At 36.8% G+C, this 23,051-nt stretch overlaps 1 protein-coding gene across 4 annotated transcripts; it reads left to right on the top strand.

Moving 5' to 3' along the window:
* Positions 1 to 246: 246 nt before the first annotated feature.
* On the top strand, positions 247 to 21,796 carry LOC135459409 (zinc-regulated GTPase metalloprotein activator 1A-like). 4 transcript variants are annotated; one of them, XR_010443029.1, is made up of 15 exons: positions 247 to 460; positions 1,529 to 1,615; positions 2,484 to 2,580; positions 3,821 to 3,912; positions 4,986 to 5,045; positions 6,071 to 6,108; positions 9,590 to 9,636; positions 10,381 to 10,467; positions 11,255 to 11,299; positions 13,807 to 13,863; positions 16,507 to 16,558; positions 18,412 to 18,480; positions 18,582 to 18,647; positions 20,501 to 20,611; positions 21,271 to 21,409. XR_010443029.1 is itself a non-coding variant. In XM_064735421.1 (15 exons), exons 1-15 carry the CDS (start codon positions 349 to 351, stop codon positions 21,342 to 21,344), a joined length of 1,113 nt encoding a protein of 370 aa, XP_064591491.1. In that variant the 5' UTR covers positions 248 to 348; the 3' UTR covers positions 21,345 to 21,796. The 4 variants fall into 4 exon arrangements, 3 of the variants coding, with proteins under 3 accessions (XP_064591492.1, XP_064591493.1, XP_064591491.1); XM_064735421.1 differs by having other exon boundaries at positions 248 to 460; positions 20,482 to 20,611; positions 21,271 to 21,796; XM_064735422.1 differs by lacking the exon at positions 13,807 to 13,863 and having other exon boundaries at positions 20,482 to 20,611; positions 21,271 to 21,796.
* Positions 21,797 to 23,051: the final 1,255 nt, after the last annotated feature.

The following is a 23,051-nucleotide window of genomic DNA, read 5'->3' as shown; positions in this document are numbered from 1 at the left end:
ATGTTCAAGAACCGCCTGACACACGCCTGTGCCATGTGCCCTACGCTGTCCCTGCCGGAGCAAGGGACACCATCACCCGGTCGAGAACCCCTAGACCAACATTCCCCTCACGGAGAGCGCGCTGCCCCGCTCCGCCCCGCCCTGCCCCGCTCCGCTCTGCCCCGCCCCGCTCCCTGAGCTGCGCCTGCGCAGAGCCCCGCGCGGGGGAGGTGCCCTTGGGGCCGAGGCGCGGCGGGGCGTGACACCACCCAGTGACGTCACTCCGATGACCCCAGCCGAGAGACGTCAGGAGTGTGACGGCAGGGGGCGCCGGAGGTGGGGGTGCCTGGGCCGGGGCCGTCCGCGCTTATGGAGGACGAGGACTGCCCGGACCTGGTCCCCATCGGCGCCGGCGGCGCGGAGCTGGCCGATGCCGGCCCCGACAGGAAGATCCCCGTGACGATCATCACGGGGTACTTGGGTGAGGAGCGGGAGCGGCTCTCGGCAGGGACTGCGTGCGGGCAGGGAAGGCCCGGGCGGGCCGGGTGAGCAGCGCGGGGCCAGGGCTGCGGGCGGGCGGGGGCCTGCACCCCACGGGCCGGGCGAGCAGCGCGGGGCCCTCCGGCCGCTCCCGTGGGTTTGCAGGGCCACTCTGAGGAGCGGTGTGAGCACCCAAAGCGTTGCTGCTTCCACCGCCCTGCTTTCAGGAGCCGCCTCGTTCAGGTCACGATTGACAAATGGCTCTTGGTCGCTTAGCGTCAGAATAGTGCAACGTATTTGGCTCAGTTAAATGCACACTGCATTGCAGTCCGAAAAACGCGAGGTTCGGCGTTTTTCCCGTACCCCTCGACCAGCAGAGTTACTGTGCGCTACACGCAGTTATGGACTGCAAGAATCTGGTTAAATTTAGGATCGCAGTCACTGTGCTGAAAATTGTAACTTTATACTGCATCACATTGCTGCAGAGAAAAATCTCTTAAGGACGAGTAAGGAAGGTTCCCTAGTTGTAGTGGTCACCTGCCTTGGGCTGGATGATCTCCAGAGATTCCTTCCAGCCTTGACAATTTTGTGATCTTGTGCATGGGATGAAACTCTACTCCTAAGGCTCCTCAGAACACGTTTTGTAACACGTTTTTTAACAATGCCCCGTTTAAAGGTACATCCGTGGTTACTGATGGCAGAACAGGTCAGAAAAGGCCGTAAAGAGGGAGAAGATTAGGTGTGCCTTCTGTTAAAAGAAGCATAAAAGTTAGTGATGTAGGAGAAAACTGCCAGCTAGTAGGGAGCTTGTAAGTTTATTAAGTACTGACACTTAATGAATGGAAAAAATGTGAGTCGTTTAAGGCTGCAATTTAATGTCCTGATAGAAATATATCTACAAATTAATTTCTACATCATTAGAATAGAATGTAGGACATTAGAATGAAAACTTCTATTTAGAAGAGAATTGCTTGAAGTGTGCGTGTGCATGCATAACAGTATTTAGTTTTTATTTGAAATGTTATGTGTTTTTTTAAACATTTTAATAAAAATATGGTCTGTGTTCTAGGAGCTGGAAAAACAACTCTTCTAAATTACATACTGACAGAACAGCATAATAAAAGAATAGCAGTTATTCTGAATGAATTTGGAGAAGGTATGTAAACGTGCAGAAATCTTTCTTTTTGCCACAAAATGACAAGTACATAAAACTACTGGAAACTGAGACTATTGTAACTTTAAATCCATTACTGAAATTATTAACATACGTCACAGTCTTCAGAAGGGCAGAAAGTCTTTTTGCCGGTTTTCATAAAATAGTGACGTGCATTAATCTATTTTGCACATAAGTGTAGGCCCTCAGAGTAAAGTAAATAAATACATCACCCTATTGGAAGTGCTACACCTCCATTTGTCTCACTCAGTTTCAAGCAAATGGAAATTGAAATAATATGTTGGTAGATAATATTTTTTTAAATTTCCTTTCCCCTCAGCCATTTGCAAATCACAAATTATCATGGACCAAGAAAATGGGGAGATGTGTGCTTGATGGCTGTGGTTCTTTGAACTCTTTGCTTTCCGAACTTTTAATTGCTCTAGCTGTAATTTCATGTCTGTAGCATAGTCAGAAGCTTACATTGTTTACAGTTTATACTGTGTTGGTCGGGGTCTCTCTGTTTGTTTGTTTTCATCAGTAAAGATGTGTGTAGCTTTTCTGGTCACAGAGCCCAAAAGAAAACCTACAGACAGAGCCTTTATTTGACAGGGAGGCACAGGCTGGCATCCCTTCCTTTTAGCAAAGTTTGTGGCACTTATGATGTGCTGTCAAGCAGTGGGGTTTGATCTTTGTGGAATGAGCTTTGTCTTGGCTTTTAAATTTCCCATAAAATAGAAAATACATATATCTTAAGAACATGTCAGAAACGTGGTCTCAGGAGAAAATAATGTAATCCACATATCTCTCTCTTACAGGCATTGTCATGCAAGATTGTAGATTAAAAATATAGCACTACTTGTGTTTTCAGGAAGTGCCTTGGAGAAATCTCTGGCAATCAGTCAAGGGGGAGAACTCTATGAAGAATGGCTGGAGCTCAGAAATGGCTGCTTGTGCTGTTCCGTGAAGTGAGTGCAAGTTCTGTACAAGTTCTTCCAGTGGATATTGTGGGGAATTGAGGAAGGGAGAAGACATCCAGGATTTGATTCCTGAAACTGAGAGTAGAATTGATTGAGACTTCTTTTGTTGGATGAAACAATTGGAATTTGGGAAGTAGAAATTTACTGGATTTGGACTTGGTGTCTTTCAGAAAAGTAATCTAAATACCAACTTATAGAGCATGGGGATGTTGTAGAGTAGGGATCTATCCCTCTATTGTTAGTATAATGTGCTTTCATGTAGAGAGCTGAAGATTCAGGTAGGCTGGAACTAGGACTTAGGTTTCCCAATTTCCTCACGAAACGCTTAGTCCGCTTCTTTCTTTGTACATTGGTTACTACTTCAATATAGTAGAAAAGGATCCTTTCATCAGAAAGGATGAATGGAAAACCTTTTGTGACCTAATGAAACACAGTATCCAAATCTGTAAGCTGATGGTCATGGTAAAAAGCAAGAGAGTATTTGTTCCTTTGACAGTTTTTTTACCCTTTTTGTTTGTTGCAATGCTGAATTGTTTGTGCTAAGTTTGTAAATAAGGGTCATGGCCTGTTTGTCCTAAAAATTTGGGAGAACTGATCTTAAGCCTTAAATAGTAATAGGTAGTAAGTGGAAAACAGAGGATCTTACTGGATTCTGTTGTTCTGGAGTGAAAGAACACTTAAGAGAAGCATTAAAGTTTTATATACATTGGGGTTTTTTATTGTTTTTGTATGCTGTTTTATATGCTTCTGTGTTTTGTATACAATGGTTTCTTTAAAAAATGCTATACATTTCTGGTTTAGGCTGACTTCATCAGCTCTAATTTAAGTAAATGGCACATTAATCTTGGTGTAGGTGAGACAGAAAGGCAGGGCAGCATGCTTCACTTCTACCTCACCCCTAATTCCTGTAATATCAGCTGCCAAACCAAATAGTTCCATATCTACACAGCCCTACTGTCCTTTACAGGTTGTTCAGTGTTTGAAAACAAACCTGGTGGGATTAGGCAAACGCTATTTTTAGACTAAAATGAAGCAGAAAACTAAAATTTGCCTAATAATGTGCCAGCAGATAGCTAAATTTTTGTTGCAGACTGTAAGTCTGCAAATGTCCTGTCTCAGAACTTTTGCTTTGATGATACTGACACTGTGTTCTGCATCAGAAGATACATTTAAATACATGCTTCAGCTTGTTTTCTCTGTTCTCAGGTTTAATTGTTTCTTCTTACAGGGACAATGGCGTGAAAGCAATTGAGAACCTGATGCAAAGGAGAGGAAAATTTGACTATATATTGTTAGAAACAACTGGTTTGGCAGATCCAGGTAGTTCACATTACAATTTTCATAACCATGATAATTATTCTGTTTTTATGAAGTGCTTATTAGCTCACCAGTTAGTTCACTTTGACAGTTGTAATATAAAGTGGTGATTTGTCAGGCGCCTATGCTTTGGTGTTGGTACAGAGTCCAATGAATTGATTAAACGTGCAGATATGACGTTGTCTTTGTTGAGTTCTGTTTGCTGACCTTAGTCTAAATTGAATCTAAAGCTTAGTAGAAATCCGGCTAAAATATATTTCCATTTAAAAAAGACACTGGGCTTAGCAAATAGAAGCGTACTCTAAAACTAGTAATTTTCAATACACTTTTGATGTTCTACATTCCTCCTTTTAAAGTCTAAATAGTTAGCATCTGTTGTATTGTTTCACTGGTTGTGATAGACCTTGTATTTTGTGAAGTTGTAAAACATACTGTGAAACAGACCAGCACATTCTTCTTAAAGAGCAATGATAGATTTTACAAAATCCTTCTGTGCTCTTTAGTAGTATTTATTATAAAAAAGGTCATTAAATTTGATCTCATGTTAGGAATAGCTATCCAAAACAGTTTTCTCTAAACCATCCACATTAAAAATCTGTTGTAGATGGAGAGGGAAGGAAATTCTTATCAGAAATTCAATTGTTTCCCCTTTAGGAGACTGGTGCTTTCCAGCTCAAAGCTAAATAGTTGTCATTATAAAGTAATTTTCTTCAAAAGACAGGACATTGATTTGGCCTCTGTTACACACAAATTCTGTTTGAGTCAAATTGGAAAACTATTAAGCTTTTTGGGAAAAAATCAATAGATACCAGAAAATGATTTCATGTTGTGGTCCCTGCTATATCTTGCCTGAGTAAGCACTAGGACAGCTGACAGGTGTTTGGGTCTGGTACAGAGTGGTGTTTGAAGGACTGCATCGTATCACTTCAGGTGGACAGTTTTAGGTGTTGCAATGACTTTAGTCACTGATCTTATTGTTAGCACTGCAAATAGAGTTTTTCTATGAAATACCTCAGTGTTGGTAGTTTACTGGAAAAATCTCAATTTTGCAACTGTACATATACTACACATCTTAGGAGCTGTGGCCTCCATGTTTTGGGTTGATTCTGAGCTGGGAAGTGACATCTATCTTGATGGTAAGTGCAGGCTTATTTTCCTGTGTATTGGCATTTCATATCTGCATTTAGAGTAATGTATTATTGGTGTTTTAAGGCAGGGTTTGAGAACATGTTTGAAATGTATGAACTTGGTTTTCACACTGGCAGATTTGATCACAGAGGTGTCCCTGCTTATTCTGATGCTTGTTTATTTACTTGGGGAGGCGCTCAGTCTTGCAAGAGCCAGCAAAAGTTCTTTAATGCTTTTCTAAGAGATCAGATATGGACAGCTCTTGACAGTGATGTAAGGGGAAAATCTCATTAGCCAGCTGTTACAAAACCTCATTTAGGAGTAATATTACAGCATGCTTTTTTTTCTTTCCTCCTTCCTCCCCTTCTACTGAAGTGCAGTGTTACCTAAAGGGTTTCCTATTTTTCTGAATTTATAAATTGTCAACACCTGGATGTTTCTGCCTTTTGTTTTCTGCTTTCTTCACCTATTGTATTCGTTGGCGCTAATATTTGCTGTGTTCTAATAAAAACCTGAGATTACTGAAAGATAAGTCATCACTATATGTAGTTAAAGAGCATTTTTTTTAATGTAGGAAAAAAATTACTTTTTGGCTTAAAAAAATGCCCTACTAACATTTTGTTCAGTCTCTAAAATACCCATCTAACCAAGGAAGGAAACATTGAGTTCAGTAAGAAGGAGCTTCCTGAGTTTCTGCCAGAGACTTGCAAATTCCTGGTCATTTACTATCAGAATGGCTGCATACATCAGTCAGTCCCTTAATTTGTTTCAATATTCTGTAAAAGCATACCTCAGCCAATTTCCTCTTGTGGAAGATGAGGCATTTATTTTGTAAGAATTTACCTCACCTGGTTCCGTAGACATTTTACTATGACAGATAAGACAATGAATAAAAAAATACTTAGGTAACAAGTTTAATGTTCACATACTTTCAGTGCTTCCAGTTTATTATAACTAGTTGTAAATGTTAAAAGTTGTTAAACTGTCAGCTGCATTTAGCACATTTCTATTCCATTTTAATGCTTTCTTTTAGGTATTGTGTCAGTTGTTGATGCAAAGCATGGATTGCAGGTAAGTTACTAGATTTGTTAAATTGCTTAGAACTGCATCATTAGAACAGCTATTGCAGTAATGTTCATGGGGATTAATTAATTTTACCAATAGCTGTAATTCTTTGAATGAGGACATATTTCATTATTACTGTCTTTTGGATGGCAAAAGGAAGTACTGATATTTGCAGGAATTCACATTCTTACAGACACAGCAACAGGTGTGACAAGAGATGCCAGGCTGCTAAGGTTTGGTTTCTTGGTTTCTTCTAGTTCTAACTCTTCACTCAGGAATGTTGCTTTTAATCCAAATAGGCATTTGAATTGCTGTAAAAACAATGGAGAAATTGGTCACTGGTCTGTGTTACTTGAAAGGAGAGGACTAAGAACAGATGTCTTATACCAGTGTGGTAACAAGTGAGTTAGGGCTCCACCTGAGAAGGGTACTAATGTCATGGTAGCTGTGGCAGGGAGAAATGAGAGCACAGGTGTCCTGGTACTGCTTCACATTAACATGTTATACGGAAGCAGACAAAAAGAGCAGGTATTAATCTGTATATAAAGTATAATGTAAGAACAGACATATAGAACAGTGAGCTTAGGTCAGCAAAGATTGTGATTAATTCAAATAGTTCAGGTTTTTGTTTCATTTTTTTCTTTTTTTTTTGGTAATAGGGTGTAAATATAACTATTTGCAGCTTAATAACTTAGGAGGTTAGTGCTTTGATTGGATATTGAATTTGCAGGATTTTAAAAAAAGTGAGCATATGAAAAAATACCTTCATCATTTGAGAAATGCTGCTCACTTTTAAAATTTCAAATGTTTATTAGGCCTTAACAAAATACAACAAAAGGGCTGAATAAGGAGAAAGACCTTAGGGGGAAAGGGGGACTATGGGGAAAACAGAGAATGTCCAAACAACAAATCACAATAAGGTGACTATACATTAATAGAACTTCTCTTACACACACATAATAATCATGCTTTAATTGCAGGAGCCAGCCACTACATTACCCATCTATAATAATCATATAGAAATTCCATGCTGTGAAAGTGTTTGTAATATTCTGCATCTACAATGGCTACAAATAGCTCAGAGAACTGAAGAATAATGGTTTAAGAATAAGAGAGTAGTTCTTCCCGTGTAAGATTTTTTTTGTTTGGATTACTTGAGTTTCTCCTTTCATTTGTGCTTATCTGATAGCTGATTTACCAAAAGGGTAAGTTTGGTAAAAAAAAACAAAAAAGGATATCAGATTAGATTTAAAAAAAGGGTAAATCTGGTTAGCAGTCCTGTTCTCTCATCAATTTGTCTTGGACTGGAACAGAGAAAATGGAACATCATAGCAATTTGGAAAGTTAAGTTCATTGTGCTCTGCAAGAACTTTTGTGGAGAAGTTGGTAGAAGAGTGAGGGGAAGGGGGTGATTTGCCCTTCCAAGCAGTCACCGTCTTCTAAATCCCCTCAACTATCACAAGAAATCATATCATGTTTTTGGTCAGCCCCTTTTCAGCTGGGTTCCCTCACATTAATTCAGATGTGTTTTATATTATATATTGCTTGCAAAAATGTTGTTCTGTTTATCTTTTTCTTCATGCAGTGCTGAAATATTGTCTCAGATGAAATATAATTGTGTTGCACACAGCAGCACTACATTGTTAATGAAAATGAGTTTTAAAATACTAGACTGTCAAGTAATATAACAGAAACAACGCAATAATGTTTTGAAACATTTAAATTTTCTATCTACTATTACCTTTGGCACCTCAATGAAAACATACATAATCTGATCAGTAAACCTGTAAAACACTGACATCTACACAGAATAGTAGGAACTTCAGAATTTCTTAGTTGTGTACTAAGTAAACTTTGGTATAGAAGGACTTGCTAACTTGTTTAGTTCTTCTGATTGCAAAGCCTGACCTCAACAGCTTCTTATTATTCAAAGAAGTTTGAAAGCCATACAGGTAATGGCATTGAGATAATGTGCAGCAATTTAAGTATGTCATGCTTCAAAGAACCTACCCATCGCAGAAAAGCTGACAAACATCCCCTGTGACCAACCATACCACCATCCCCATGCTAATTAATACCATGGATTATCAATTTAACAGGTTTGTCACACAGCAATCTGAAATACTAATTTCTTTAATCGAGGGTGAACAGTTGGACAGCTTGAAGTTGCAGTCTTCAACTTCCAGGACCTGACATCTGCACTACTGACATTTGATCTTTTCAGGGCAGCAAACCTAAACAGTAATTGAATAGAATCAATACACAGAGGATTACAAAGAAGAGGTTAGAGGAGAGGTTCCCGAGAGTCATCTTGTTGTTATTTTCTGCTTAGGTTGTGCACAAGCAGGAAATAGTTTTGTTTCTTTTTACATAATAGACTCCCAGTATGCAATAACCTATTTTTGCTTTTCTACAAGTAAAATACTGTTAAATGCCTGGTGATTCCAATAAAGAAAAAAAGTTTTCAAGGTTTTTAAAAAGCTGTATACTTCCCATGGCAATTGATTCCACTTTTAATTTGTTATTTCTCTAACTGGAAACTGAGATTTTAAAGTAATATTACTGGTAGATGTAGAGGTGATGAAGGAGTGCACAGGACTCTAACTTTCCTAGAGATGTAAGTGTAAGCAGCAAGTTCTTATTAATATTACAGCACCAGTTTGAAGTTTTTCTTCCTCCAGATGTCTGTGACATTTTTATCCTAGAGATTGCTACCTCCATGGCAGAGTGGGCTGAAAATAATTTATAGCTTGACCTTTGCTGCTTCAGTGTAGTCTGTTGCTGTGCCTAAGTTAAGTAAGCCTTTGTCTTGCTAAATGTTATGCTGCTGCTTGAGATGCAGGTATTTTCTTCCCTTTCACTAATTCTTCTGTGGAGACACTAGCTTGGGCAGACAAATGGAGATGATACTGAAACTCCTGTAGCTTCTGATTTTGGACAGACTTGCCAAAGAGCAGTGGTTTATTCATGCAAACCTGGGAAAAGTTATCAGTTTTTACTATCAAAGTACAGTTTGTCTTTGAGTCTTCAGAGAAAAAGAATGTGAAGTTACATATAAGAAATGTTGTATTGCAAGCCTAGCCTGTGTTTTGTTTGTTAGTTGAGTTCACACTCCTTTGTAAAATAACTGAACCCTAATTTTCTTCCAGATATATTTTTTCATTGTTACTCTATGTTATGGTAACTTTTCTACTTCATTGTAAAGCTGAAAAGTAATTAAATATTATAAGGTTTTTCAAGCCTTTAGCATTCTAATAATAAAATCAATTAGGAGAGTTTGCTTTAAGCTAATTAAAAATCCCTGTAGTGATGAATATATAAATGTACTTTTTCACTATCATTTAACAAAAATATTCTGGATGCCATCTTCCTCAATGCTTTGTCAAAAAACAGACTTCAACTGAATTGGATGTGGCTTTCTTTAATTGCAAATCAATTTAAATGTAATTTGAAGATGTTTAATCCAATTCTTTTAATTTTTGTTTAGCACTTGACAGAGGAGAAACCAGAAGGCCTTATTAATGAAGCATCTCGGTATGGATGTAGAAATTAATTTTATGTATCAAGTTGGGAATTGCACTGTGTAAAAGTTCATTGGAAATGGGTTCTTTTATAGGGCTTTTTTCTCCTGCTTTGCTTAAACGGAGGTAGATTGGTGTAATGAGGTAAAATGTGGAAAAATAACATCATGGTTCATTTGATGTTTCTGTCAACAACAAACTGTTCTATTTTAATAGTGATGGGATTTTATTTAAATGAATGAGAAGCACCCTTGTTGGTGGAATTAAAAATGTCATGCTTGAAGTCGAACTGGAGATAGAAGAATACTTTTTTATAAATGGAGGGCCTCAATATTTAAGGGTTATTGTAACAGTTGAAGTCTTCATAAAGCAAAGAAACTTCAAGTATTGCATTACAAGGATCACATAAGGATATAATCTCATTGGCAAATAGGGATTTGTAAAGTTGTTAAATCACTAAGCACTTTGGGTTAGATGACATAAAAAATCCAAACAAACAAATAAACAAAACAACCCTGAAATAAAAGAATCTAGCAAGCCTTGATTTGATCTGTTAGGGCACAGAAGAACATACTGAGAAGTCAGTTGTGTTTTAATCATTCTCCATCATGTTCTAGTTTGATTAATGCTTGCCCTTCTGTACTAACAATGTTCATACTACCTTTTGGGGCCATGGGAGAGATAATGTTTCTGCCTTACAGATAAAGTACTTGTTTGTTAGTGATGTCTTTTCTCTCCTTCTTTTCTTAATACGTAGGCAGGTTGCATTAGCTGATCTTATAATCATCAATAAAACAGATTTGGTTTCAGAAGAAGAATTGAATAAAGTCAGAACGTCTGTGAGGTATGAAACTTTTGGCATAACTGTAACACTACTTCCTCAAAAATTAATTTAAACACAGTTACTTCTTTACTGCTGTTAAAATAGAAATTAGATCTCATTAGTAGATGGACAAAATTGATAAGCTTTATAAGAGAAAAGAGACTGCCTCTTTTGAAAGATACTTCAGTACTTCTATGTACTTACACAATCTTAGCATTTTGTCTATCTTGCTAAGATTTGTTGTTGTTTAGTAAGGACAGACCTTTGTCTTAAATGTTTATGTTTTTACATTTCTGAGCAGCTGATGCCATTTTTTGAGAATTAGCAGAAGTGGAAAAAAATCTGCTGGTAAACATGAATTCACTAGCAAATGGAAATATATATGGAGGAAGTCCCAAACAATTGTCGTGGAAGCAGATGAACCAATGGTCTGAATCAAATTAATGATCGAAGACATTACTCTTTTCTATCAGTACCATGATAAGCCAGATGAAGCATTAACATTTTAAAATATTTAACAACTGTATTAGTTTTTTGAAATATGAAAAGTGCTTAGACTGAGCAGAGTGTATTGCGAATAGCTTTGGATAGGAAAATGCTGTTCTCTCTGTGGCATCTTGTTGTCAGAACTTGTGAAGTTCACCAGCTGTTAGTGGAAACCAAATATCTCAACCCATATCTGATAGTTATTTAACAAGCTGATAACGGAGTTGGGATGCTATTTCACATGATGCTGTCCATGGTTAACATATTCAAACAATATATCACCGTTATATTTTCATCTAATGATTTTTCTGTTTTATTTTAGGTCAATAAATGGACTTGTTAAAATTCTAGAGACACAAAGATCAAGGTATTAAATGGCCACTATTACTAGGTACTAGATCCTGCTTCTTTTGTGTCAGTTTAAAGTGTTCTATTGAATCAGTTTTATTAAAGGAAAATTATTGAATTAGAAATATTTAATCCAATATTTATTTTATGAAAAAGCATCTAAAACTTTTTTTAGGAAGTAAAAATGTATTTCTAGTTTGTATTTTTCTTCATTAGTGTTCATATCACAGAATACTAGAATGAGTGAGGTTGGAAGAGAGCACAGTGTCCAACCCTCTTGCCAAGCAGCGTCATCCCCGAGCACATGGCACAGGATTGTGTCCAGATGTTTTTTTAATATCCCACATGAAGGAGACCCCACAGCCTCTCTGGGCAATCTGTTCCTTTCACCCACACAGTAAAGTACTTGCTCATGTTCAAGTGGAACTTACTGTGTGTCAGTTTCTGCCTGTTCCCTGTTGTCCTGTTGTCTGGCAGCACTGAGAGCCTGGTCCACCCTCCCTTCAGATACTTCTATACACTTAGAAGGTCCCCACTCAGTCATCTTTTTGAGTCTGAACAGGCCCAGCTCCCTCAGCCTTTCCTCATCAGTGAGTTGCTTCAGTCCTGTAAACATCTTTGTTGCCCTCCCCTGGACTCCCTCCAGGAACTCTGTGTCTCCCTGTGCTGAGGAGCCCAGAACTCCAGCTCAGAACTCCAGAACAGGGCACAGAACTCCAGGTACAGCCTTACTAGATTGACTGGAGGGGCAGGATTACCTTCCATGAACTGCTGGCAGTGCTCTTCCTAAGGCATCTCAGGCCACCCTTGGCCTTCTTGGCCACAAAGATACACAGTCAATCAACCTTGTGACTGAAGAGCAGTTTGCACAGCCACGTAGGTTTTGAGCTAATAACTGGGTATGTGCACTACAGTGTTTTCCTTCAGTTGTGTCACCCTAAATATTATTCTCATTGCTGCTGCAAATAAGTTGTTACTACAGAATGACTTTGAAAGCAGTAGAAGGAAGTTAAAAGACCAAAAAAAAAAAAAATCATTGCACTGTTTTTTGCCAATTTTAATTGAAATTCTGAGTCAGATTTCTTCTTTAGTAAGGACTTAAATGGATTCTGTATTCCCAGGAGAGTTAGGAGAGCAGTAGATCTTCCAGACTGCTAGGACTGATTTGTGCACTTTTACATCAATTATTGGATTATTGTGGTCAGTGTTTGTGAAATAGAGGTTTTTGATTTAAGCAAATTTAAAGGAAAGGTAATATTCGTAATAAAGTATACTTGGCTTTTTAAAGTTGCTGTCAAATGTAGTTGGAAATTGTAGAGAAAAATACTTGCTGTTGTTGGGTGATCATATAGGACCAATTTTGAAGAAGATACTGAACTACATTATTTGTGTTTTAAATGTCCATTAGGGGGAGATCCAACATGTGGTCTCTTTGCGTATTTTATAGTGTCTGATGCCAGCTAGCACTATGTTTTGGATATGAGATAAAGCGGGCCTCAGATTCAGTCCTCAATGACAATTCTTTGTTACTTGTAAATATTCTTCTGCAAATGACATATACAGTCTCTTCCATTATTAAACGTTCCAAATGTGAAATCAGCACAAAATTGATTTATTGGCATGTTATTTGATGACATACCCTTAAGAGGGGTTTGCTCCTCGAAACCCCGCATTTAAAAGGGAGGGTTGCTGTGTGATTTTTTAGAACACTGCTGAGAACAACTGACACTGAGTTGGTCATTAATTTTACACAGGAATTGTTTGTGTATTCCATTATAAATCTTTCATCTTAGAAACTGCTTGGTACAACTACTGTTGAATGTAAAAGTTTAATGATTCTGCTTGTATTCCAGAGGTGGGGCTTTTTACCTGTCATGTTCTTTTCCTTTAGCCCCATGTCATTAACTGTGTCTGAAAAGCTGTCAGTTGCTATTAGCATGAAATCTGTAGTCTGTATTGCTTTGGGAAGAAAAGTTTCTTATACAAGTTTATAGGTAGCCATTCTTGTAAGCAGATATGATTGGTACTGCCTAATCTGTATTGCATTTTTTATTTGTCTGTTTCAAATTGTAGAGTTGAAATTCGTAGTAGTAGTGCTTCCCTCATGAAGTTGTTTCAGTTTTGTTTGCTAACAGTGTGTCAATATAAGCTACATGTATTCTGGGAGTTTGTGTCTGTATTGAGAGGCTTAAGGCTCCTTTTCCCCTTCAGGGAAAATAATTTTTTATTCAGACAAAATGAATAAGGGATTTTATCATACTTTTGGAAATACCTTGTATTTTACTGTATAACAGTAAAAATTTAAAGGTTTTGTTTCTGTGCTTACATGTTATTGTGTAACTAAACACAGCATTTTCTTGTAGAAGACAGTACCAACCACTGATATCCAAAAATAAGGCTAAGTATTAATGGCATTAGTCTTATAGACAAGAAAAGAAATATATGCTTCAGTAAACCCCTTTAAAACCTTTAAATACATGAAAATATATGAAAAACACAAAGCTTGCTTTTTTCCCCTCTCTTCAGAGTTGATCTCTCTAATGTATTGGACCTACATGCTTTTGACAGTTTATCTGGAGTGAGGTATGGTGATAATTTTCTTCTCTTGTATTAGACAAAAAATACCTGTGTATGAAACAGACACACTGAAATCCTGGCTCAAATTTGCATCAGATTTTCTCTTAGAATTTCTAGTTTAGTCTGTCCTGTCTAGAGGAGGACAGTCCCATTTTAAAATTTATTGGTTTATAAGTGGTAATACTAGATGGGATTCCTTTCTTCTTCAAATGCCTGCAAAAACCTTTTTGACCTTATAAAGTTAAGTGAGCCAGAGTTTGTGTGGTTGGTTGGGTTTTTCCCCAAAATGCAGGTTTTGGTTTAGTATCAGAGTAGATTTGTACACTTCTCTGGTTCTTTCAAAGCATTTCAAAATTTTTTCTCCTTTGTATTGTGATGAAATGGAGGTTTCTGTAGATTTCACACAAAAGAGTGAGGGACTGAGGTTCCACAGCAAACAAAGGTTCTACAAATTCTGCTAACTATGTTTGTCATTCCTGGGGTTTTTAAATGCTGAATGCATGATTCAGCATCCTGGATGGGTGCAGGAGTAAAATGAGAAGGAAGGGGGAAAGGTCGTATGGTTCATTGTGTGAACAGAAAGACCTGAAGAACAGTAAAGGGAGTGAGGAGTACTGGAGCAATCATAAAGTAAAGGAGGGAAAAGGAGGATAATATCAGCTTCATTCTTCAGCAGGGAGAAATTGCAGACATGCAAATTAGTAACATCTATTAGATAACATGTGCTTGTGAGATGTCCCTCTGAACTGGTACAGTACTATCAAAATGATAGGTTTTGTCTTTTTTTGCTGGCACTGGCTTTGTCTAATCAGTGAAATACTGTAGTGTTTGTTTCAAGATTTCTACCAATGGCAGCATCAGCGAAATGCCAAACTAGCATCCAAAACAAAGTTAAGGAAGGAAGGAGACTGGTATGTCCTTTAGAGGCAATAGATAACTATTAGTTTGTAAGCCAGATCATAAATCCACATTCCAAGTTCTTATAATGGATCAGCTAACTGAATTGACTCATTCTGAATTGACACAGCAGAGATAAAGCAGTAAAAAGATGTGAACCAGAAAAAGATTGTTCCTGTTAACAGCAGTTCACAGTTAGATCTGATTACTTGTAATATTAGGTGGTGTTCTGTGAAGTTTACTAGTTTGCTGCACTCCACAGATCTGAAAAAGTTCTTAAGGAACTGACAAAAAAAATCTTTATTGCTTTCCTCAATCTAGTGTTCTCTCTTATCTCACTCAGTTACTTTGAGCTTCTTAATATTTGGTATTAAAACAGAGGAAGCATTCTAAAACATTTGTCAGCATTTAAAGACAAATTCTAAATTACCAAGAAGATTTTAGACAGTTTATTTTGTTTATGTTTGAACTCAGCGCAGCAAAATTGCTTACCCTGTTTTTAGTTCCTAGACACAGAAATTCTTACATAAAATAGTGGTGGTTTCAGTGCCATCACCTGAGTAGAAAAACTTTGCATCCAACACCCACTTGAACACAAATACACACCAGTACATAAATAATTTTTTTCTTTTGATGGCACACTGCAGGAGGGATTTCTGTCAGCAGACAGATGTGTCATCTGTTTGGTGTGACTGTGTAATAGAGCCTTGTAGTCTGGATATACCCTGAAGTCACAGGAAGCACATAATGAATTCTGGATTCTGTGAAGGGCAGTATGAGAATAAGACAGCAAGGCAAAGGAAGTAGGAGAAGTAGGAACTACTTGTGTAGCAGATAGTGCCTTTTTTCCCCCCACCATAAAGGCTTCTTAAAATTTTACAATCATCAAATTAGGAGGAGGGACTTTAATGGGCAGTCTTCTCTGAAGTGGCAGAGGGTATCATAGTAACTTGTGCTACAGTATTTCTTCTCTGTTTGTTATTCACAATATAGAGAGAAAACAGAAACAGTACAGAAGATGGTATTTGAAGAAATTTTGTGCTATCTTGATTAATTGAGACAGATGTGGATGTGAAATCTAAAGTTGCAATACAATTTTCACACTAAAAGATGCAGTAAGACCCTAAATATTAGTTTACAAAAGAGGTTCCCAAGTAGAGCTTGAACTTAGGGTCTTACTGAGTAGAGAATATCTGTTTTAAGTTAGCAGGCACACTGCATAGTAGAAGTGAACTGTACAGCTGAGTAGTGGAAGCTGGTATACAGTATTTCAATAAGTGTTACAGATTTCATTCTCTCAAGCAACAGCTTTGTACATTCTTCTTCATTTTCAAATAATTGTAAAGTTTTTAAAAATATGAACATCTGTTAACTTGATAAATTCTAGTGGTTTATTTTTTCTTGCTTGTTTTAATGATGTAGTTTGCCTTTTTTGCAGAAAGGAGTATCAAGGGCCTTGTGTTCATTGAAGTATAAATGTTTTTAATGCTGAAGATATTGCAAATCAGGACTATAATTCTCTTTATGTTTTAAAAAGCATAATTTTCTAACACAAACAACTATAGCAAACAAATATAGTTAAACATTTCTATTTTGAGATTAAAAATTAATTAACTGTTGAAGTTTATTCTGAATATATAGTCTATCTGATATTTCAGCTTTGCTCTGCAATACTGGAATTTTAAAAATTTTGTAATAATGACAGTTTGCCAATCCTACTCAAATGCGACATTTAACTTCACTTATTTTCAGTTTGCAGAAAAAGCTTGAGCATGTAAAGACAACACATGCACATCTAGATAAGGTAATTACCAAAAATACTGCTTTGATGTTTTTGCAACAACAGGGCTGTTCAATATTGCATGCTAATTTTGTTACCATTTCAGAAGGTTTCAGTTAGGGAGTAATGTGTTCTAAGGTATTTGGAAGATGACCTAGATTACACAAAAGGAATGTGCTTTATTGTAGATAGATTCTAAATGGCTATGTTAAGTCTCAATTTTAAAAATAGCTTATAGGCTTCCAGTGCTCCAGACAGTTATATCATTTGTTGATTCACATGGAGAGTATTAGTGAACCAAATAGAACCACTTTTTTTTTTTTAAGGTATTTGCAGGAACAAGTCCTAAATTTGTAGCCAGTCTGTCCTATAGGTTTTCTATCCAAAACAAAATCTCTCTAGTTGAATTGTCACAGTCCTCCTTGGGGTGTCCATAAGTGGGTGGAGTTCACCCATAGGCCACAGGTCCCCTCAGAGGCTGCAAAAAAGTAAAAATTTCTAATTTTTTAAGGTGTCTTGGAGAAGTGAGCTTTCTGCAGAAGGTTTGTATAATTGAATTTTCAGGTTAAAATATGATGCATACCATGCCTGTATTTTTATTTTTAAATTGCATAATTTAACTGTGAAGTTGCTAGTCTTGGAAACAGGAAAAGGCAATAATAATTTAGTTTTGGAACTACAGATTAAATGCAAAATCAGTTTATGCTTAATTACAATGACAATACTGATAGTTTTTGTTTAATCAAAATTCTTAAATATGCTCAGTTGTAGAATCTTAATAGATCCCTAAGGTAGATGGAAATGTTGAATAGAATCCTTCCTGAATGTTATGAGTTATATTGTGTGTTTTATTAAGGAGATTAATGTTAGTTTTGTAGTGTGTAGCCATTCGACAGAACTCATTGTTAGTATCTGTGTTTAGTTTAACACCCACATATTTAAGATGATTTGTTGAGACGTTTGAGGCATAATGAGGACAGAACACTTCTCACAGTAGGCTGCAAGTCCTTGTTGTAAGACAAAGTGTGCTTATTATCTTCATGTTGAAGGTCAGCAGAAACAAACTGCACTGTGCTTGGAGCACAGTGAACTTCGGTCTGACGTCTTTTGAAGCTGCTCAGGGTGTTAGCTCTTGGTTGTTTAGATAAGTTTACTTATCATTAGACAAACATTTGCTGCCTGTTGCTTTAATTTTTTTTTTCCTTAAGTTTAGACTAGTGATCAGAAGGTAGTAATTTGAAAGCATTACAGGAAGTAATTATCTCTCTGTTCTTCCAAAGCATTGCGCAGTTATAGTGACAAAAATAAGACGTTGTTTAGTCTTTAAATAAATTGTTAATTTTAAACTACATGTTTTATTTTCATATTTTCTTTTGGTAATTGATCCTGAGCAGCTAGCTGGCAGTTGCTTTGGCGCAAAACTTAACTTGAGACATCTTTATTTTCTGAATCTGTTTATAAACAGCTTTTTTTACAAGGCAAATACAGATTGCCTTTTATGAAAATTATGTTGTATTTTTTGTCTGATAGTATTGTCATCAAGATCAGTAAGCCAAAAAAATAGCATTGTTAACCATATTTGAAAGCTTGATCATAATAGTCTCTACAGCAAAGAATTACATGGTAGCAGCTAATGGCACTAAACTATTCAAGGCATTGTATCTGCCCTATAAGTGCATACCCAAACAGAAACAAAAAGTAGAGCTTAATTTAGAAAATTAGAGCAGAACAGAAATAGAGTTTTGGGGTTTTTTTTTAAGTTGATGTTGTCATATACTTGCCTTTTTATGAGGCCAAGTTATAAAGAACACTTTTTGAAATTACTGTTACGGGATGTTTATTCAGTGTGGTAATAATAAGTGTCTTGCCTTTTGCAGGCTATAATTACAGTAACATTTGAAGTTCCAGGAAATATAAAAGAAGAAAACTTAAATCTCTTTATTCAGGTAAGTAATACATCACTGTCAACTCAAAAAATCATGGTAGCTTTTTATAGAAACTCATCCCATGCCACTTTGTTTATGGAAACAACTTTTTCTTTTCATAGAGTCTTCTGTGGGAGAAGAATGTGAAAGATAAGACTGGATGCACCATGGATGTCATAAGACTGAAGGTCAGTCAGAAATTATCAGTTTCTTTGTTGTGCGTTTTTCATTTTTATACCTAAAAAACTGCATTGTGCTGTCAGTTATGGACCTGTCAAAGGTGCTGCTGATCACTGTAGGAGAGCAGATGAAATGGAGAGCAGCAAGTTGTCATTCCATGAATGACTCAGAGAGAGATAGCTGGCAGAGGAGCAAACATTGATCCTACTTGTTTTAAATGGGGAGGGCAGATGTACAGTCCCCATACATCAATGGCAGGGCTAAAAATCAAGCCATAGTTAAATCGCTTTTAATTTTATACCTCCATTGCTTTGAGAGATACTATTCATCTCACATATCTAGGGTTGGGATACTGTAGATTGGATCCTATAGATTGCTAGGTGTAATTAAAATTGTTGCCATAATATGCAGAAATTCAGTTTGGTGTAACATAGGAATGCAGTAGTAGTTGTGGTGTACAATTAACAAGTTTTTACAGTATTGTCAGGCTGTTGTTTTAAAGATGCAGCTCATAAGTATTCATCTTCATGGGCACTTCATATGTTCTTCAATTGCTTGGTTTGGAGAAGAGTAGAGGTGACAATTCAGGATCTACTTTCATTTACCTTATGTCAAGCAGCCCAGGAAATAATGAAAAAATAAGAATCCAGTCAGTCATTTGTCAGGCTGTAAGAAATATAAGAAAGTAAAGCTCTGGTTTGTTTCCTGAGAACCCTTGACCATCCTAGATAGAAACATAATTATTCTAGTTTTATAGGAAGGAAAGTTGTTTTCTTGCTTTCTCAGCAACAAAATTAGAGTATCCTGGTCTTCTCCTTCCTAACAAATAGAAGAGAGTAGCCACTGATGTATCTGAAGCTGCCTGAAAAGCAGTAATGCCATGCACAATTGTGTTTTTGGTGGACTGAGCACTGGAATCAAATTAATTCTTTGAGATGTGAAGCCTGTGGTAAGATGTGTGCTGACCGTCAATCACAGACAAACACACCAAAGCAAATGAACCTCAGGCAACTAATTACAGAACAGGTTCCAGAGTTTGCTTTTATATTTATGTTTTATCTGCAGTCATGACCCTTTTGGCAGTAATAGTTATAGAATTCCAACTAATAGGTCAAATGGAGACCTATTTTATGAAATATTTTAAACTTCCTTTCTTTAGAGAAGTGTCCTGGTTTTGGGCAAATTCTGGGAGGAACTTCCAGGAAGTATAAGACATGTTTTACAGAATGTGCTCCACTAAAATATTTTAGAACATTGTGCTATGAAGTGATGAAAACTGTTTTAATAGAGCTTTTGATATGTGAGTTAATGGACTCATGCTGACTGTGATCTCTTCTAATTCTGTTGCTAGTTGTTTTATTTCACAAATGTTTATTCTTTCCCCAATATTCAGAGGTGCTGTTTCAGAAAAGTAAATATACTGAGCATAAGAGCTTAATTAAACTAATCTGAAATCAGACATTTTTGTTCATGTTGCATCATTTTATTGGCACGCAGGCTTTCATGGACTCCCATGTCAAACACCATATATTCATTCAAAGAGGCATAGTAGATGATGACATTTAATTTTTGCTTGGGCAGCCTAGGTACTGACAAATGAGGAACAAAAGGCAAAGTATGGTAAAATGTAATTCGTAGCCTTTAACAAAATAAGGAGATGTGAAAATGGATGTTATGAGTACACGTGTTGATTGATAATATATGTTTATTTTGACTAACAAGTTCACAGGTCCCAGAAGTACTATTCCCTGCTTGAACTAGATTGGAAGTTTTGTTTCCCCTCTTACATATTTTATTTTTAAAGTTTTGTTTATATACCCTAACAGTTATTTTTCTGATAAGGGACTGGTATCTATTCAAGGCAAATCTCATCAAGTGATAGTCCAAGGTGTCCATGAGCTCTATGACCTAGAAGAGACTTCAGTAGCCTGGAAAGAAGATGAAAAGAGAACAAACAGGCTGGTCCTAATTGGTAAGAGGAAATTATGCATCTCTTTCTTTAAGTTTAAAAAGCTGTTTTCTCACAGACAGTCTCACAGACTTGGCCAGTGAAAAGCAATCAGGCTAAACTGGCCAGAATTAGTGCAGTAAGTTTGTTCAGCTTAACCCTCTTTTTAAGGCTTATCCATCAAAACCTCCTGAAGTTCAAAATTGCAGCTGAGAGGAGTCTACACTATCCCTATTAGTGCCACCAAAATCAAACCAAATCAATAAAATACTAAGCTTTCATAAATTATGTTGGCATATTTAATCTTGTTTATAAAATCCGTAATTATAAATTGGGTGATGGGAATAGTTTGAATGTTTGATCAAATATTTAGTAACTGTAAGGAAGATTATTATAGCTTTAAAATGTTTAAAATCAGTTTTGTTTCTGAAAAGCTTGCAATGCAGAGATTTTGTGTTTCTGTTTTCTATTTATTTGTTTGCTGTGAAAAGTGTTTTATTACCAAAAATAACCTACTTTTTTCCCTTTCCCTTATTTGTGCTTGAAGTCTGTTGTTGCCTTAATTTTAATACTGCTATTGTCACTGATTGATATAATAAACACTTCCTTAGGTTAGAAGAAGCTACTTGTATGTGTTTTAATGCACTGTAAAATACAGTTAGATATTTTATTTCTCTTTACAGGCAGGAACCTAGATAAGGACATCATCAAAGAAGTATTCATAGCCACTGTGAGAGAAGAACAAGGAAACAGTTGACATAAAACTATAAAAAAGATTAAATATCTGTTTTAATACTGCAAGGATTTTATGGCAGAGAAGACTGAATGGCATGGACTATAGTAGTTTCTATATCCTCTTGCAATTTAGGCAACAGTTGAATCCTGAAGTCTTCCTAAGAATTCCAGCTGACCTACTGCTTTAAGATTAGTTCTTATAGTCCAGAATCAAACACAATTCTCCTATTTTAGATTTGGCTGAAGCTGTGTCAGCAACATCATGGAACTGTGCAGAAATTGAGACAGGCAAAAGGCTGTTATGTTCTACGTGAAACATTACTATGGGGATATGGGGAACGTGTTTGAAGCCTAGTGCTTACTCTTGCTAACTCTCTTCCACTGGGAATGAAGCAATAGTGATTATTGCCAGTGGTATAATCACAGTACAAAATGTTTAGTGTTTACTATTAAACTGTCTTCCATCTCTTTCCACTTGATTTGTGATTTTTGAGTGTGTTGTTCTACCTGTAGACCTGTTGTGTAATGAAAATAAAAATACACAGGTAGCAGAGGCACAAGATCACATGGAGTAAATGCTGTCTACACAAAAGCTGTGCATGCAGTGTTTGGTCACATAGTCAGCAGTTTAAAAGAGGTAGCTGAACTCTTCAATCTTATAGTCCATCACCCTTCCAGTTCAGGATCTGGGGAACTGGGGACTGCACCTTTCCACTATGTTCAGGCTGCTCTGCATGATTTCTAATGTGGTTCTGTGACACTACTTTGAAAACACAGTCTGAAGCTTTTATCTCTCTGCTCATTACAATTTAGAGTTGACCTTCTTGCCCTCTACATTCTCCAGTACTCTTTGTTCACCTCTTAGCTTTAGAGGGATATTTTGACTGCAGCTGTGTGAAAGCAAAATGAGTCAATGCAGGAAGATAATGTAGAATTAAAAATGTTTGCAAACAAAATTCTAGGACCTGCAGTATTGAAGGATGGACTTTTAGCTATAGTGCTTGTTGTGGATGCTTGGTGATGTGTCTGAGTAAGCAGAGTCTCACACCTAACGTTAAAAAGAAAAGAAAGAAGGCCATTCCCTCAGTCTCTTCTTCAGGCAGTATCAGCAGTCTTTGCTTCTACTGCAGTATATGTGTTTGGAATTTGTTTTCAAAAGGGCTGAGGATGAAGACATTAATCTTTCACTGCCTGGAGGTGGTGTCTCAGTTGATTAAAATAAATAATATATCTTAGCTAAGATAGAACTCTTTACTCTCCCAGTAGATACATTGGCAGGCATGACTTCATTCCTCACATTAGAAGTAGCTTTAGATAGCTTGAAGTAGTTTTCAGGACTTATTTTTTTCTCTGAAGCAAGGTATAAAGAGAGAACAATCTGCTTACACAATGTTGCTTTCTGTTTAGCAGACCTTGGTCGCACCTGAATGAACTGGTATAGCTGAGTGACACTGTTTCCCTTAGCAGTTAGAACTCTTCATTTTTAAAACTGGTATATGTTCTCACACTGTTTTGGACTGCATAAATGACACACTTTCCTGCATGAAAATTTGTCAAATGATTGCCATCACTGTTATACATTGAATATTAAGATCACATAAATTTAAATTTGTGGATAATACATTTATAATTTTTAGTGCTTTTGCTTCCATTTGTCACAGGAAAAGTGATCAAAATGCCTCTTATAAAAGCCTCATGTAATGGAGGAACTCTGTTCCCTTTAAAGCAA

This window comes from Zonotrichia leucophrys, chromosome Z (assembly GCF_028769735.1).
Source record: "Zonotrichia leucophrys gambelii isolate GWCS_2022_RI chromosome Z, RI_Zleu_2.0, whole genome shotgun sequence".
In the NCBI taxonomy this organism is placed as follows: domain Eukaryota; kingdom Metazoa; phylum Chordata; class Aves; order Passeriformes; family Passerellidae; genus Zonotrichia; species Zonotrichia leucophrys.
The sequence above is the reverse complement of the archived record's forward strand: the minus strand, read 5'-3'. Positions and strand labels throughout refer to the sequence as shown.